Below are 15103 nucleotides of genomic sequence, written 5' to 3'. Positions count from 1 at the left end.
ATATGACTGACGAGAATGGTGGGATAGCCAGCTAGGAAAATACAGAAAACAATATAGACAAGCTGTTGAAATATTTTTTTTAGATCATAATAGCTATAAATGGCTTCATGAATACATTTACGTAGTCTCTTGAAGTTGCTCTAATGTGAACTTTATTTCTTTTATTTAGAAACGCGAGGGCGTTTGGTGTGGCTGCACTCAAAGCCGAAGAAGGCCCACGCCCCACGAGACCCGGCAGCTCCTACCTACTGTGCAGCCCAGTTGCATACGACGGTCAGGCCAACCAACACATGCACCCACGCCACAGGACAAACACCAGAGGCACGCATCACCTTCACCACACTGTGTAGGGGTCGGAAACGACGTTTTAGGCCTTTTCTTAGGCGTTGTTTAGTTAAGTTGGCAAAATTTTAGGTTTTTGGCTACTGTAGCATTTTTGTTTTTATTTAACAAACATTATTATGGAGTAACTAGGTTCAAAAGATTCATCACACAAATTACAGGTAAATTGTGCAATTAGTTTTTATTTTCATCTATATTTAAAGCTCCATGCATGCGACCAAAGATTCGATGTGACGGAGAATCTTGAAAATTTTTGCGAACTAAACAAAGCCTTAGTTCCCACCCAAAAATTCACCCGGTTCCATCGAATGCTCAAACACATACTAAAACATCGAATATAGTTTAAAAAATAATTAATTATATAATTTATATGTATATTATGAGATAAATTTTTTAAACCTAGTTAGTCCATATACAGTTTACATGTATTTTACGAAACAAATCTTTCAAACTTAATCTATGATTAGACACTAATTACTATAGTTACAAATATGTTACACTACCCTAAACTTAAAAGTGCAAACTAAAGAGGCCCTTAGGAGAAATCTCCAATAACTTCCAGATATACAGTGCCAAAACATAGGTATAGTGCAGACGGTATACTAAAAGGTATATACAGCTATTATCAAACATTGAGTACAACTGTATTTAAAGGCATACTTAAACGGTTTACACATTCTCTAGATCTTATAAATATATTCCAATAGCAGAAATAGTGGCTAAAACGTCTACTAATTTTGGCCGCCAGTATGCACATATCACCAAGAAGAAACACAACCTCACACAAGAGAGATAGCTGGCAACAGTGCCTCAAAAGCTTTAATTAAGGGTGGAAAAACACCTTGCTCTAAGAAATTACGGTCTCTGTTTGCTTAACCAAGCCAAGACTACATAGCTGTTTGACACAGGTTTTAATTTTGGCTACATATCTTCAATGCAAAACGACGGCAAAAAGAACAGAAGACCTATACCAACAGCAACAAATGATGATTAGTTAAATACTTGATGGAATAGACCTACCATCGAAAACCAGTAAAAGGGTAATCAGAACAAACAACATGCTGCTAATACATATATACACATCTTTCGGCACAACAGAGCTTGACTGCTGTGGCCTACATGCTCGCTTCGCTTTGCTGTATTTACCCTATATGTCTTCCCATCTGTTATTCCGAAAGGGCACTCTGCGACGAATTGTCGATGGAATCATTGTTCAAGCGAAGCAGCTGGGACCCCAGCAACACCAGGTTTCGATACTGCAAGGGTGGAAAGGCAATGGACTGTTATAGATAGCAAACTCGTCTGAAACAAACAAAAAATGCTAAAACTGAGCCTAGAACAGCATGATGCATTTATCGGAGCTATTTGAATTACCATTTGTATGCCAAATGACCCTATGGTTTGGATAGGAACCTATTGAAGCGCTGCACTTTTGCAGCATATATTTTTGAAATCTGCAAACTGTCGGGCACATTCCCACCCCGCAAAATTTTCCGTCTCTTCCGAAGTCGGAACAAGAAATCTTCAGTATCAAGGACATATGAGACCTGCATCATGGCATTGCCAGATATGCTTTATCCTCAAATTACAATAAAGCCTGAGATGGAATATCCAGTCGAAACAAGATTGCATACCTTAGAGGTCTTGCAGGATATCTTGCATTCAAGACCATTCACAACTTTGATACTATCCATTGCCTTCAAAGAATCTGAAGGTTCATCATTATTTGAGTATTTCCGCTTATTCCTGGAAGAGCAGCACACGATCAGGAACAAACAAGGGAACTGGAATCAGGAGCTTCACTGTGGGTTGGAAAAGAAAAGATACCTTCCAAGGTAGACGCCTTCAGATAATTTCTTGTCGGACGTACTACACAAATACTCGCTAAAAAGATATGAAGAAAAATTTGGATCAATTGATACTGCAGTCACTTCTGGCTTTTCGTGACCATATTCCATCAGCTGAATAGATAACCTTGTTGGACTCGAGCACTGCCATTGACATCACAAACTAATCAGTATCATTCACAAAAAGAAAAGCATGATGAATTGCCAACAGTACACTACAACTGAAATATCTGTAGTAGACAAGACGAGCTATCGTTTTGCCACATGTACAGGAGAACACAAGAATTTTTCAAGACATGGATATCATTAGAAACTGCATAAAATGATACTCACACATTCAAATCGGTAGATGCTCTCATCATGGAGTAGGACACGGGCATTTTCATGATAAACTAGGTCAAAGAACCTCCCAGGAGATCTTGATTTTTCATATAAATATAGCTGCAGAAGCTTATTGTCCATTTCATCTGTTGCTATGGCTTGAAGCTGGCATCAGGGAGTTGAATAATGAATCTGTCATCCAGGCCCCAAAAAAAAAGTTGACAGTACAAAGGAGTAAAGCAATTTACCTGCTTCACAACTTTATAAATCAGTTTATCTAAAGTAAAGAGAACATATGACTGAGTCCCAATAATAGCTCGACAGTCATCCTCAAATTTGGTGTTGTCAGAAGAACCATCAAGCAAGTTGTACAGCGCACTCATAAACCTTCATAGGAAAGACAGATCAGTTATTCATCATATACAGATATGATGCATTGTTAACACTGCAGGAATGCAAATATTACTTTGCATATAGATCAGGAGGGTTTGTATCCTTGGAATTCCTCCATTTCTTTTCAGCAGTGAAAGAGTTGGTTTTTGCTGAAAGTAGTCTCTCATATAAGATCTGCAATAGACATTTATTTAGCAAAAAGGATGTGAATGCAGAGATATAAAACAAAAGGTCCTTGAAACCTGACCTGATGTAGTCTGAACAAGACATAAAATGAATCGTTTCCATAAAATATACGTGAGAACTTCTCCTCTCGATCATGTAAAGCTGTAGGTACATGCTTGGCAAGTGGTTTAACTGAGTACAGAAAGCGTTCTGAAAGTGGCAGTGATATTCCTCCCTCCACATCATGTGTCTCAGTTGTTCCTTCTGCCTCGCCCTCACTTTCAGCTTTTGCATCCTGATCATCATGATCCATATCCTCTTCTTCCTCATCATGATCTTCGCGAGAGCATTCCTCGCCATCACCAGATTCACTGCCCGATGCATCTTCACCCGCCTCTGAAGCATTTTCACTGTCCTCAGTAGACCTCTGAGCACTTTCCTCACCCTCATCATCAGCATCAGCATCATTCTCACCAGCTGCCTCAGCAGAAGACGGTACCACTTCCCCAGGCCTACCCTGGAACGATCGGCTTGTAGAACCTTCCTTTCCTTTAGATGTTCCATCTTCGAAAGGAACAAAATGGTCCTCTTCAAAATCCCCATTTGGTGACAATTCACCCTCTTCTCTTTCGACTTTTGAAGTATGGGGCACAGAACCATCATTATTTAGGCGCCCTTTAATTCCCTCGCTGGTGCCATTTAAAGATGGTCCCAACCTCCCCGTCTCCCCTCCCTACCAAAGAAAAAATAGAAATATGACTCAATGAATTTGCTGGATGCTTTTCTTTGGAAAGAATTTAATGTACTTACATAATTACATAAATATTAAATATCAAACCATTGTACATAGCTCAAAGTTTAATCTTGTACCTCAGCAGAAAGTAATGTTTCATTGCCAGTCTTGCCTTCACCAGCCGCCTCAACTGCATCATGAGAACTTCTAGAAGCATTCACACCTACAAATTAATTCAGATATAAGAACTAGCAATATGAAACGCAATCAACAGCGAACAGGCCTCCAGCCTAGCGGTTGGAGCTCCTTCATAGCACCCCAGCAGGCCAGGTTCGAATCCTCAGGGGGGATGAATTTCTGGGCTGGGTAAATAAAAAAAACACAAAAAATAGGTAGGGGCTGCCAACTTTTTTTAAAAAAAAAAATCTAATCAACATGCTTTGGGCACAAAGAATATTGAAGCAGCAGAACAAACCTGGCGTAAGTTCCGAATTTGCCTTATGCTGTTCAGTCCTAACAACAGCTGCATTTTCTGCTGCTCGCTCGGTAGAAGCAATGTTTTGTGCGCTCAGGGAAGGTGTTTCATCTGCAGAGATAGCACCATGCACTCTTCCATTTAGTATAGCGTTTGATGGTTCTTCACCTCTACGGGCAGTTCGATCTGCATCATGGAAACCATTTTGAGTGTCGGCTGCAACTCCATTTGCTAATCTAGCCCGAGATGACAGTCCTTGTTCACTTTCATCACCGTTGTTTTGCTTTGAGACAATCCCAGCTCCAGTATTGCTTTCTCCCGCATTTGCAAGACCCAATTTTGTTGTTCGGCTCTTCGGTTTAACTAGGTCAGGATCCTCAGACCCATGTTTTCGCTGCACACCCAAAATTGGCTCCAGAAAAGTTGTCCATATTCTCATCACTTTATCTAACTGATCTGAAGAGTTGCAGACTTCACCACAGGAGTACTTAATGATCTTATGTAGATCTTCATGGATTTCCGAGTCTACATACTCAAATGACATATTTGGAACTATAGGCCGCCTATTTCCAGCAGCAATGGCAAGGAGCACGTCATCTTCCTTCCTTTTCTTCTCATTAATTTCTTTTATCTCCGTCAGGAGAGCTACACAAGGAATAAATATTATAGTTTAGCGAGCAGGCAACGTGCAACTACAACCAGAAGAAACATTCACATGTAATTAAAGTTTTACTTCTACATACACTTTGTGCTCAGGTTCTTCGTATCTTGCTGCTTGAAATAGAAACTACGATGGTCAAGTGACTTGTGATAATTCTTGGCATATATTTCAGCCCAAACTTTGTTGAAGTCTGATCTACACCTTGACCACTCCTCCTGCTTCTGTTTGAGCCTAGTTAGAATAACTGGCAATGCAACACTAGCATTTTTGCGTAGAACATCCATCACATCCAGACCATGATCACCATACAGTCGCTCAATGCACCTCAGGTTCAATGCTGAAAATGTTATCAACCAATAGTAACAGTCAAAGTCCATTCAGTTCAAGTATCCACAGATACTTAACTTGTGCCTGAACAAATACTTACGAGTTAAATGCTCATCGATGCGTATTGGGCTCTCAGGTTTGACTGAGTTGTCTTGCATCTTTTCTATAAGCTCTTCAACACGCTTAGTCGCTGCATTAACTGATTCCAACAGCATATCCAACTCAAACCTGAAATTTTAAGAATAAGTTCCAACCAGCATGTATTGAATCAACATAAGAATCACATGTATAGGTTATAAAGAACAAACAATATCAATCAGTCACTAACCAAAACAAATGATACTGGTTAGCACGGACAAAACAGTAGTCACCAGCTCATTATAGTAGTACCACAGTGTTTTAGTAATCTGGTTTTGAGTCTTTGCTGGTTGAATGGCATAGTTATAGGTAATAAGACAATATACGCACACATAACACATGCAGGACCTCTAGATTTGTTAACATGGATTATGTTCTTCATCTATTCAAGCTTACACAAACGCATCATTAAGACAAACTTCAGTAGCACAACTGCTAGTGGGGCTGGACAAAAAAACTCATTGAGCCGGCTCAGTGGCTCATTTCAAAAATGCTCCAATAGAACCCATTTTTCTTTTAGAACAAAAATGGACTGAATTTGAAAGACTTTCAACTTCCGCTCGGCTCATTAAGGATTAAGCTCAGTTTGAAGTTGGGTCTCAAACAATTTAGGACATCATGATAAATAAGACTATGTCAATTTCGAAAAAAGCTCAAGCAGTTGGTTTGTTATCCACCCTAACTGCTAGAGTTCAACTGCTCAATTCATACATAAGTGCAGGAGAAACTGATTTCAATTTTGATCACAAGCAACCAATATCATTATGAGAATCAACTGGACCAAGAAATAAAGATGCCCGCTAGCACTATTCTTTATGTGCTTAATGGTTTACAACATGCACTTGAAGTGCACAAGTAATGATAATCTATCAAACCAAAGGTAACCGAAAAAAAGAGGAAAGATGTAGCCTATCCACAAATACCCAATTCAAAACGGTCCAACAACAAAAGCATGCAAAATGCATGAAATAAAAGCTCGGTAGACTTGGAAAATATGGCATGTAACATAAACTATTTCTTAACACAAAGGGCAGTTTGGAGTTTGGATCTGTTGTTTGTAGACTCAATTGAAGTGCTTGAAATGTTTATATTTGGTCCAAACTATTGACAAAATAACTCATCTAAATGCTTTCAACAAAGCTACAAAAACCCAGCTCAAAGGAATCTGTCAACCCCCCTGAGGGAGCACAATTTACTATGCTTCACGTGGAGTTTAAAGAGGATTTAAAAAAAGATGGACAACAGAGATAACATTGATTAATCAACAACATGACACTGAATATTGGTGGTCGCACCACAAGCCATTAGTAATATGAATGGTGGAGATTGTTCTCACTGAAGTTCATATGCCACAAGTATTGACTCTTAATGCCCAATGCCATATGTATAACCAAGATAAATGAGCACCTGTCATCCTCGCATCGAAATAAGCTTTCCTCATACTGATTCTTCCGCATGTGCTTAAATGAATAATCTTCACTTCCTGATGTCACTGACACCCAGTGATCATTCAGAACAGAGGCTCCAAGATCAGTCCTGTTGCTGGCCGGGGGCATGGGATACTGAAAACATGATTGAACCAAATGTTATATGAAACACGGTACACAAAGAACTACATGATATGAATCGGCTTACATTTTTAGGTAGAAGCCGATAACTCGGAGTGCAGCGTTGACAGTTTGAGAGATCAAGCTCTGATATTGGTTTGGATAGATTGTACTTCTCTTTGCCAGAGAACATAGGAGGTTTGTGACTAGAACCTTCCTTTGAATTGAATGTTGATCCTTTATCGAGCCTTTCTCGTTCCTTCTCTCTTTCCTTTTCCCGATCTCTATCCCTGTCCTCCCTGTCCCTATCTCTATCCTTTTCTTTATCCTCAGTTTTAACAACTCTCGCAGTTGGCCCTTTATATTAGATAATCAATGTGAATATGATATTTTGAAAACATTAAGAAATTGTTACGCAAAGCTTAGCCACATACTTTTGTTGAAGACACCGGCAAGAAATCCATCTGCGACAACGGGCAAAAACTAGTAAAAACCATGAATCTTGGACAAAGGAAATATTATGTGATTACCATCCAAATGTATAAAGTATGTAAATGTAAATTACCTATATTTTCACAATGCTCCAAGAATTCATTAAACCCTTCCATAAGATCTGGATAATGCTGGAGTATATCATTCACCTGCAAATCAATGTAAATTATTCACGATCACTTTGTGGCAAGTAAATTTTCACATATACTTGGACATATTATAACTGAAGTGAGTAATAATATAAAAAAACTCAAACATTAAGCATGAATCATAAAATAAAATAAACAAACAAGAAACCAACCAAGTTCTTCAGTTCACTTCTCGTGATAATCTCTTGGCTGTAGATGTGTAGACATTTCAAAAACTCTTGGTAAGCTTCATGCTCCAGCTTTTCCTTCACCTTCTCACAGAAATGGAACTCATGCGTGTATACACCTAACATTGCAAGAGAAAGCATGGGCATAACCAACAAATAGAGAGCAAACAAATTTCTCCAATTGTAGATACTAATGACACTTTACAGCAAAAAAGATTTGACCAGATACTAAGTAACCAAAAAGTGGAAAGCAAACAAGTTTTACAGCATATGAAAGAAACCAGCTGACCTGAGAGCATAAACACTCCAATTAGTAAGCATGTTTGTGCATTACTTCTCAATCAATCAAAATGCGCGACATCTTACGTATTTGAAATGCCAGAGCAAGGCTTTACAGAAAAGGAATAAATTGTACTAAAACAGCCTCAATTCAGCTACATAGTAATAACAAATACGTCTATGCATCATTTCTTAACATGTATGATACAGATTATTTTAAGGTTCTGCAGCACACAAATCACATTTTTAACTATCAAGGATGGTGTTGTTTCTTAATATCAATAAGCCAGTATTGTTTAAGGTCATCCCACAAACAAATCACATTTTAACTTTCCAGGATGGTGTAGTATCTTGCATACCATACTGAGCAAAGAGAATGAATGATGTGCAATTACTAGTGTAATATTCCAAAAAACTTACTCTTCAGTGCATCCTTATCGTCATATGATGAGGCAGATACACTATGGATTCCATGATTCTCACTGGGGCCTCCTTGGTGTGCCTCAGCAGCTGCATTATCCTCCATCTTCCTTGGAAAAGGCTTTCTCTTACGCTGTCCTATCTCCAGATCTCTGCTGTCATGTTCACCATCCTTGTCTTCTCTCTCATAATCCCTTCTATCCCTTTCCACCTTCCGTTGTTCTTTCTCTTTATCAAGACGTCTTCTCTGGCGATCATGCTCCACGTCAGGACGGTCAACACTAAAATCACGGTCAGCATGTGACAGATAAGCTCTGTCCCTCTGAAGAATGAGAGAAAAATGGCATGTCAACTATCTTTTAAGAATAAGAGATACCTAGAAAAAGGAGTATAGTACTGCATGATCCTACTTCATGCAAGCTATTTAACTATTGTTTAAATTGAAATTAAGTGGAGCCTGCACAACTACAAGTCACTTGTACCTTATCATTGTGAAGGGTCCTATTTGCAGGAGGCACTAAAGAGCCCCTGTCCTCCCGCTTAACCAAACCACCCCTTGAGGCCACTGCCTGTGGGGCCACTGAGGTATCAGGCAGAAAATGCTGGAATTCTTCAAGCAAATCTTTATGTTCAGTGAACAGCAAAGCAACCTGCCCAAAAATACAAGAAAACACACAAATTTAGCACTAGCATAGACATAGAAGGCCAAACCAGTAAGAGAAAATAGAACCTCTTGGTAAACATCTTGGATAGACTTATTATCCTTGCGGTACATGTTGAGGATGTCCAAGAATGCCTTGTAAACTTGTTCATCATGCTGAAACCGATTCTGTGAAGGGAAAAATGTACAATAAATGACCAGTTTGCTACATATCACACCTTTGGTGCACGATGGATCAACCTGGGCTAAGGGTATACACGTATGCGTGTATTTATACCTTTATCTTGTTCACGAAATTGATAGCTTCCACAAAATCAACAGGCTTCTTCTCTTCTTGTAGCTTGATCGCATAGCCCTTAGGCAAGAAGGCGTTGAACCCAAGGATCAGTTCAGGGTACCCATTGAACAGCGTTTTGACACGGACAATCACTCCATTGGTGTCAATCCTGCATCCAACAGTTGAACATCAACACAATAGTATCGAGTAGAAAAGCTAATATTTTTTGCTCCACGGGAAACATTGGAAACGGGGTATGGATCAGCTTGGCCAAACTGCCGGCAGCATGGACCGACCTCTCGCTCTTGAAGTCGCGCATGACCTCGAGGAACTCCTCGTACTTCTCCCGCTTGTCCTGGAACTTATCCTTAACTGCCTTAAGGTAGACGAGCGCATCATTTGTCGTCAGCTTCTGGTTGGTCAAGGCAGCGCCGGATGGCTGCTGCGGCTGTGCCGGCGGAGCAGCACCAGCCTGAGGCGGCGGTGCGGCCCCAGACGCTGAACCGGGCACAGGCATATTATGCTGTGGCTGAGCCGACCTGCGACACACAGAAAAAAAAAAAAAACCGGACCGTTGGATCACATAATAAAACCGGAGGAGAAAAAAAACCAAAAAAAAACATTTTCACATACTATACTTGAAATTGGGGCGGAAGAAAAGGAATTCAGCGAAAAAAAACCAAACAAATTCAAGCGAAACCACGAAGTAGTTCGAGCAGATTCAAATACGACCGGTTCCTCGGCGACTCCATCGAGAAGCGAGGAAACCCCCCAGCACCGAGAATGGAACGTAGAAACGGAAGTGAGAGCGGTGGCGGCGAGGAACCGGGCGGGAGCGGCGAGGCGAGGACTCACGGATCGGATCGGGCAACGTTGGGGCGTTTGAGCTGTGACCCCATGAGCGCGTCGTCCCTGGCGCCGCGCTTCATGCCCCCATGCAGCACCAGGCGAGCTCGACCACCTCCTCCTCAGCCTCCTCCTGGCCTCGGCCTCGGCGCGCGGCCGATTTCCTCCCTCGACACACCCACCTCGCGCGCTCCGCCTTCCCCCCGCCGCCACCGCCGCCGATCTCGCCTCCGAGCCTGCCGACGCCGGATCTGCCGGCCACGAGCACCCTCCAACCCTCGAGGCGCCGCTGGACGCAGCCCCCCCGGAACAGCACGGCGCGCAGCGCGGTGGGCGGGAGCTAATCGCCAGGGGGGGGGGGGGAGGGAAGGGAGGGCAGGGTGGGGGGGAACGCCAGACGAGACGAGAAAAGGGAGCGAGGCGAGGCGGAGAGACGAAATGAAAGGGAACGGCTCGGGGGGCGGAACGGGGGTGAGGGCTCCGCTAAGTAAACCTATCGCGGAGGGGACGCAGCCCGCGGCCGTTGTTGCGCCGCCCGACGCCGCCGGATCAGAGATAAGGGACACGTGGACGGCGCGGATGCGCCAGGCTAGGGTGAGGCGTGGTTACAAGGCGGTGAGCTCACCGCGTTGGGCTTGGCTTGTGCTGTGGGTAACACGACACGAACACGCACGCACACCGGAAGCAGGGCGGCAGCGGCAGCGGGTGCGGATACCACCCCTGCTGCGGTGCTGCCCGGCCCGCGACTTTGGAATCCCTGGGCTGGGGGGTCTGGGCGATTACCGGGGGGGGATTAGAGAGGGGTCAGGAAAGGATTAGCCATCCGGGGCCCACATGTCAGCGGAGGTGAACCGCGCCGGACAGGCGGCCCGTCTCGCGCTGCAGGTTAACCTAACGACCGAGAGAGGGTGCGCCGTCGCGCGCGCGCGCGCGGGGGGGGGGGTGTGGGCCTATTATTTTCCAATTTTTCCTTTTGGAAACAAATAGTGGTACACTGGACAATTTGTTTCTGTCTCGTCTTGCGTGAGTCACTCACAGAGGATGTGTATACGTATAGAACTTCGACGCAAATACAAATAGTTCCTGGTATGCACACGTATCCTGGGTTTGCTTGAGTTGGAGATGACGGATCAAATGGCTTTGTATATGCGTAGAAAGATGTGTCCGGATTCACCTATTGCAGAGAAATTCTGTCCAATGTACTACAATCCGTTCATCACCTCAAGTCAATCAAAGTAATAACAAAATTAATTCAAAACCTAATTGTAAATATCGAAAGTCATCCCAAAAAAACGCAAAGAACTCCATTGTTGTAGCATTCAAAGTTTTGCGATCCATAAGTCCTAAACTATGAAAATAGGTGTGTTTGGATGGCTTCCGAATCACGAAACAAGCCACCGCGCGCGCACATGCGGTGATGAGCGCACATGCGGCACGCGCGCGGGAGCCAAACACCGCCGCAGCAGTTTGCCACGATTTTGGCGCGCGCCGTTAAGTCACACGCCGCAGCAAGCCAATTTCTCGAACGGTTGTTTTGTCCGCCGCACTTGTGACACTACATGAGCTATGGTGGCAGCCGAGCACGTCCTAGTTCATTTTAGAATCACTCTACAAAATATCATTTGACATGGCTCTTTATGGAATTAGCCTACTCTACGACTAGGGACAGGTGTTCGATCTTATCTATGAATTTGGGCCTTGTTTAGTTCCGAAAACTGAAAAGTTTTCAGAACTGTAGCACTTTCGTTTTTATTTGACAAACATTATCCAATCATGGAGTAACTAGGCTTAAAAAATTCATCTCATGATTTACAGGTAAACTGTGCAATTAGTTTTTATTTTTGTCTATATTTAATACTCCATGCATGTGGCGTAAGCTTGGATGTGACTGGGAATCTTGAAAAGATTTTGGTTTTTGGGTGAACTAAACAAGGACTTGGTTTGCTTTTTTCAAGATTTCGGTCTTCCAAGAAATAAGGCTGAAATACATCGCAAACTATTGAAGATCATACAATTTGATTCGATCTCAAGTCAACATCAAATTAACCAAATAGCTTTAAGACATGTTCTAACGATAAACTTTGGCATCAATTTTCCTTTTTCAAAGCATGTTTGAACAGTAAAAAAATATGATAAGACATACGCAAAAAAAAATGTTGACATAAATGTAGAATTGCTCAAGGTTTAAACATAATAAGAGTTCATCATGCAAATAACAACAATTTTGGTTAGTTCGACTAACCAAGGACTAAGACCAAATTACCTGAAATAAACATGATTAGTTAGAAATGATGATCAAATTAATGAGGTATTCGGTTTTAGTCTCGATTAATTTGGCTTGATCTTTTTATTTTAGGTAATTATGACCACCCCTATATCTAGGAGCTGCCAAACAAACATTTTTTTCCTTTCTTTTATCTATGTTCATTTCTCCCTGCTTGTCCCTATTCTTATCGGACCATATAATCCTTCTCCGGACGACATTCCCCCTGCCAAATTTTATATGCTACGGCCTTGTTTAGTTCCGAAAAGTGAAAAGTTTTCGTCACTGTAGCACTTTCGTTTGTTTGTGACAAATATTATCTAATCATGGACTAACTAGGATCAAAAGATTCGTCTCGTGATTTACAACTAAACTGTGTAATTAGTTTTTGTTTTCATCTATATTTAATGTTTCATGCATGTGCCACAAGATTCGATGTGACGGAGAATCTTGAAAACTTTTTGGTTTTCACGGTGAACTAAACAAGGCCCTAGCCATCATCTCTCTTGGTACGTTGGATCATAAATGGGGATGACGAGCCTTCTTCCATCCTCCCAAAACTAAAGCCACGAGCACCTTATATATATCTAGCTAGCTCACCTCGTTCTGGACAGCAACACAGTCTTCACAAGATAACTTTGACTTCTCATTTTTATAAAAATATTTATTAAAAAGTGATATATGTATATTTTTTGAAAGTATATTTTAAAACAAAACTATTCATATAGTTTTCACATTTCCAAACTCAATAATTTAAAAGTTATTCATGATTTTATGTTCACAGTGTTTAACTCAAGCCTTGTCCAAAACAACATCTTTTAAGAAACTTGAGGAGTATATATCTACACGTAGTGTATATCTAAATGCGTAGCAAATGTTATGTATAAAAAAAGCCAAAATATTTTATAATTTGGAATGGATGGACTAAGTTTTTCTCTCTTCGCTTCTTTTTTTGTTCTAAGTCAAGTATTTCTAACTTTACCATCAATTTCAAAAAACCTATGTAGTATTATCACAACATGTGAAGTATATATTACACCATTCGATCTAAACTATAAGTTGTTTTGATTTTTTTAAAATACATAGCTTTTGGTATATACATAGGTATACACTATATCTCTCTCTATAAAAAAGGTATACACTATATTTAGATACATAACAAATTTGTAATGGAAGGAGTATGAAATTACTCAATAAATCTATAAACATAAACCTCATGTTCATAGCCTATATACTCCCTCCATTCTAAATTATAAGTCATTCCAAAAATCTTGGAGAGTTAAAAAAATTCAAGTTTGACCAAAATTATAGAGAGAATCACAAAAAATTATTACATCAACTAGGTATACTATGAAAATATAACTAATGAATAATCTAATGATACATAATTAGTATCATAAATGTTATTATCTAATCATATAAATTTGGTCAAACTTGAGATGGTTTGACTCTCGAAGGTTCTTGGAATGACTTATAATTTAGGATGGAGGGAGTAGTTTTTTTAAATGGTGGTCAGATATAGAAATATTTGACTCAAGACATCTAACACGTCATGTAAAAAGTCAGAGGGTGTTTTTTTATTTTGGAAATATAGAATATGAATTACATGTATGGATTTCTTATAAATATTTGCAAAATCTCAATAATTTGAAAGATTTTAAGAATTATTCTAAAAATCAATGATCAAAGACATATAACTCCGCAGGAGCACACGACTTGGGCCATGTTTAGTTCCCGAACAAAAAAATTTCGCGACACTATAACATTTTTGTTTGTTTGTGGTAATTATTGTCTAATCATGGACTAACTAGACTCAAAAGATTTGTCTCGTAAATTCCGACCAAATTGTACAATTAATATTTATTTTCGTCTATATTTAATATTTCATGCATGTATCTAAAGATTCAATGTGATGAAGAATCTTGAAATTTTTTGTGTTTTGATGTGGAAGTAAATAAGGCCTTGACCAGACAAACCTCCGCCGGCACGTTTCCTAGCTAGTAGTTCTAGTGAGAAGCAGATGCGGGCCGAAGGAAATTTTGTTTTGGTGGACGCAATTCCTAGCTTGGAAGAGCGGGTTAGTCCTGATCTTCTGCAAGGTAAGGCTCGTGCAACTGTAACGCGTGGCCGGCCGGATTCCATCGCCTCCATACCTAGAGCGCAGGTAGGCCTGGGCATAACATAACATAAAAATAAAAACTGAGTCTCTCAAACTGAGCTATAAACAAAAATTTCAGTTATTGTTGATAATCGGTTAATTGTGTCCGCTCATATATTCAACATAGTTTAAGATCGCGTTCGTCCAAAAGTTGAAGCTATGGAGTACGACGGGCCAGCTACTAGCGGTATTTGCTTTTTTTTCCCCTCCCCCCGTTCGCCACGATACACATATAGTCTCATCTGGACTCCGTCACTGGTAACCGTTAGGGTTAGGCAACAACATGGAGTGCCTTTCAGTCTCGACTCAGTTCTGGAACGTGAGATCTTCGTGATGACACTCCGAATGGACTTGTGCGGTTTCCAGTGAGATTCCACGAATGTCGCATCTACTGCCACCTAGCCTCCGAATTTATTATTCGCTAATAGTTAGCTGAGTAATA

At 40.8% G+C, this 15103-nt stretch overlaps 1 protein-coding gene across 1 annotated transcript; it reads right to left on the bottom strand.

The window, feature by feature from the left end:
• On the bottom strand, positions 1136-10610 carry LOC8079088 (paired amphipathic helix protein Sin3-like 3). Its single transcript, XM_002455284.2, has 23 exons — positions 10250-10610; positions 9691-9933; positions 9395-9563; positions 9187-9285; positions 8939-9106; positions 8457-8778; positions 7743-7876; positions 7515-7590; positions 7384-7413; positions 7038-7306; positions 6810-6964; positions 5365-5492; positions 5020-5274; positions 4277-4921; positions 3939-4024; positions 3151-3801; positions 2977-3077; positions 2759-2897; positions 2523-2675; positions 2170-2333; positions 1977-2088; positions 1717-1889; positions 1136-1598 (listed from the first exon to the last, which is right to left on the bottom strand). Exons 1-22 carry the CDS (start codon positions 10321-10323, stop codon positions 1737-1739), a joined length of 4326 nt encoding a protein of 1441 aa, XP_002455329.1. The 5' UTR covers positions 10324-10610; the 3' UTR covers positions 1136-1598; positions 1717-1736.

The sequence above is a fragment of the Sorghum bicolor genome, chromosome 3 (genome assembly GCF_000003195.3).
Source record: "Sorghum bicolor cultivar BTx623 chromosome 3, Sorghum_bicolor_NCBIv3, whole genome shotgun sequence".
Lineage (NCBI taxonomy): Eukaryota > Viridiplantae > Streptophyta > Magnoliopsida > Poales > Poaceae > Sorghum > Sorghum bicolor.
The sequence above is the reverse complement of the archived record's forward strand: the minus strand, read 5'-3'. Positions and strand labels throughout refer to the sequence as shown.